We start from the raw sequence: 2572 nt of genomic DNA on the forward strand, positions 1-2572 counted from the left end.
TCTTCGATTCTGCAGTGAAGGTAGCCGTTCGTGAGCGAGAAGGTTTTCATATGTGAATACTGCTTTAAGCGCACGTTCTTGAATCCGCTCTATTTTTCTGCTGTCAGAAGATCAGCTGCAGTTATGCCATACTAAGAGGCAATATGTTAAGTGAAGTACGATGGATGATTTGTAGATTGTTAGTTTTGATTACCATGGTATTAAATTGCGCAGTCTTATTAAAACGCCAACTTTTTGACTAACTTTTATACAGTTGTTGCTGACATGATTAGTGAGATTAAGCTTATTATCTATTTCAACTCCAAGTAGTTTGATTTGTGGAGTATTGGTGATGATCTGGTCTCCTACCTTCAGTGCTTTAGTTTGTTTATCTGAGCCAGTGTTTCTTGGAATGATAGTAAGACATTGGAACTTACTCTGTGTTAGCAAGTAGAAAGTTGTCCCTGTACCATGACATGGCTAATTCCCCATGATCCTGTATCCTGGAACATACGATGTTATGGTTCAACACTTTTGCTTACACTACATGATCGTCGGCATACACAATAAGGTTTGCGTATTTGACCAAGAAGGTCATGTCGTTCTGGAATACGTTCCACAATAAAGGACCAAATGAGAATCCCTCAGGACAACCACGTGAGGTTTTTTACCTCTCACTACTAATTTGTAAATATTCTGGCTATTCGCGCTTTGTGGAAAGCTTCGTCGCAACCCGAAAATTTGAGCAAGTTGCTTCTGATTCTTGATTTCTCTGACCTCGGCGTGGGAATTTTCGCTCAGTTAATTTTCTCAGTGGTTTTGCAAACAGCAATAAACGAAGACGGCGAAAACCTTGAACTTACCTATAGGTAAAATTCGAACCACAAGTCAAATCTAGGTAAAGACGGCCAGATCAACCTAATACCGCAGTTTACGTGCAAATTCTGCAGGAAGTTTTTAAGTAATGAAGGGGTAGTTTCTAAAGAAACTGTGGTGCTGCGTCGGTGGGGAAGTAGTATACAAAAATTTGGTTTATCAACTCCGTTGATAAACCAAGTTTTTAAGTAAGTTCCACATCAGTTTGGTAGCTCTTTACAATTACAATGCAACTCCCAAAGGAAGCTAAACTAGTATTTCTTACAACAGTCAACAGTAATTGTTTTCCTCTTTACCAAATAAGCTACCGATGAGCTAAGAATGACATAGGAATTCATAGCTTTCCTCAAGTTACACTTGAAATAGTTAATCCGTTGAATCGTATTGTGAAAAAAAAACGTATTCTTCATTTTCACAAAACTAATGGTTTGGCTGGAGCAGTCCTGATAGTGCTTTTAGAAAAATCGACTAACTTCCCTAAGGGACTCGTTTCCTTGAACATTGCTTATTTGTCAATTGGCCTTCTTTTCGTTCCCAATCACTTTTTCGACTGGTTTCCATACTTGTTTGATCCCTACACCGACACTCAGTGACTACAAGCAACTATCGAAAGACTTTGTCAATAACCGTCAGGTTCCTTAGTGCATGTAAAGGGCCACCTGTTCCTTTTTTTCTCGATTTCTCGTGTGCTCAAGTTACCCTCCATATTCGGCTCATTCTTTTCAGATCAATCAGTCTTCAGCCTCGATAAACCAGTTTCTCCTTTTCCTTTTAAGACAAGCTGCACAAATACAAAACGTAAAATCCCGAAATTAAATGGTACCGAATGAAAAAAAGAAAAGACCTCCATTATATTTTATCCTCCGGGAACACGGAAAAATTTCTTCAACATTCTCTTCATAATTCCACGGACCTCAGGAAAGCGCCAACAGTAAATAAAAGGATTTAACGAAGAATTAAGGAGAATGACAAAGATTGTGATATGATAGACTTCCAAGACAGAGTCAGGCCGGTTTCCTGCTTTCAGTAAAACCAAACAGCAAAAATTCGGAAGATAACACGCCACAAATACAGCGTAAATATAAACAACATTCAAGGCAGACTTCCGTTCTCGAAGGAGCACCACTGCCTGCGAATTTTGCTGCTGAGTTTGATTATGAATTTGATTCCCATGATATCTTGCCACTTCGTAAACACGAAAATATGCAACTGTTGTCAAAAGAAATCCGACTGACGAAAGAACAAGTGGAAGATTCAGGGTCAACGTGGTGACGAAAACACAAGCAGAGGTACAGCTTGTCAGCCATACTGCAACTAAGGCTACAGTAACTCGTTTCGGAGTCACAAGCTCTTGATATCTCAGATGAAGAGAAACAGCGAAAAGTCTGTCAACAGCAATGGCGGTAACATTCAAGAAGGATGCGCAGACTAGAAGATATAGAATAACGTAGCAAAAGGTTAAAGTCACAGGACAGAGTACTTCAAGGTTGTAGTTTATTGACACTTTGAAGACCACTGCGAGCATTATGTGAGCGAATAATCCCACGGCAAGATCAGAGAAGGCAAGACTCAGAAGCAGTTTTCTAATATTAGTTGGCAGTAATAGAGTTTTCCTCAACGCTTGAATAGCCAGAGTACTTCCAAATGTTGCCATGAGAGAAAAAACAATGTTTAACACATATAGCGAAAACAGTGTTGTTCTGTGAGATTCAGCAAT

General features: G+C 39.4%; 1 protein-coding gene across 1 annotated transcript in view; it reads right to left on the reverse strand.

Annotated features, from left to right (window-relative positions):
- Positions 1-1711: 1711 nt before the first annotated feature.
- Positions 1712-2572, reverse strand: part of LOC138031943 (adrenocorticotropic hormone receptor-like) — a 1038-nt gene continuing 177 nt past the window's right edge. The window contains exon 1 of the mRNA XM_068879543.1: positions 1712-2572. This exon is cut by the window's right edge and continues 177 nt beyond it. Within this exon, the coding sequence (XP_068735644.1) occupies positions 1712-2572 (861 nt within the window).

Source organism: Montipora capricornis, chromosome 14 (genome assembly GCF_036669925.1).
Source record: "Montipora capricornis isolate CH-2021 chromosome 14, ASM3666992v2, whole genome shotgun sequence".
Classification (NCBI taxonomy): Eukaryota; Metazoa; Cnidaria; class Anthozoa; order Scleractinia; family Acroporidae; genus Montipora; species Montipora capricornis.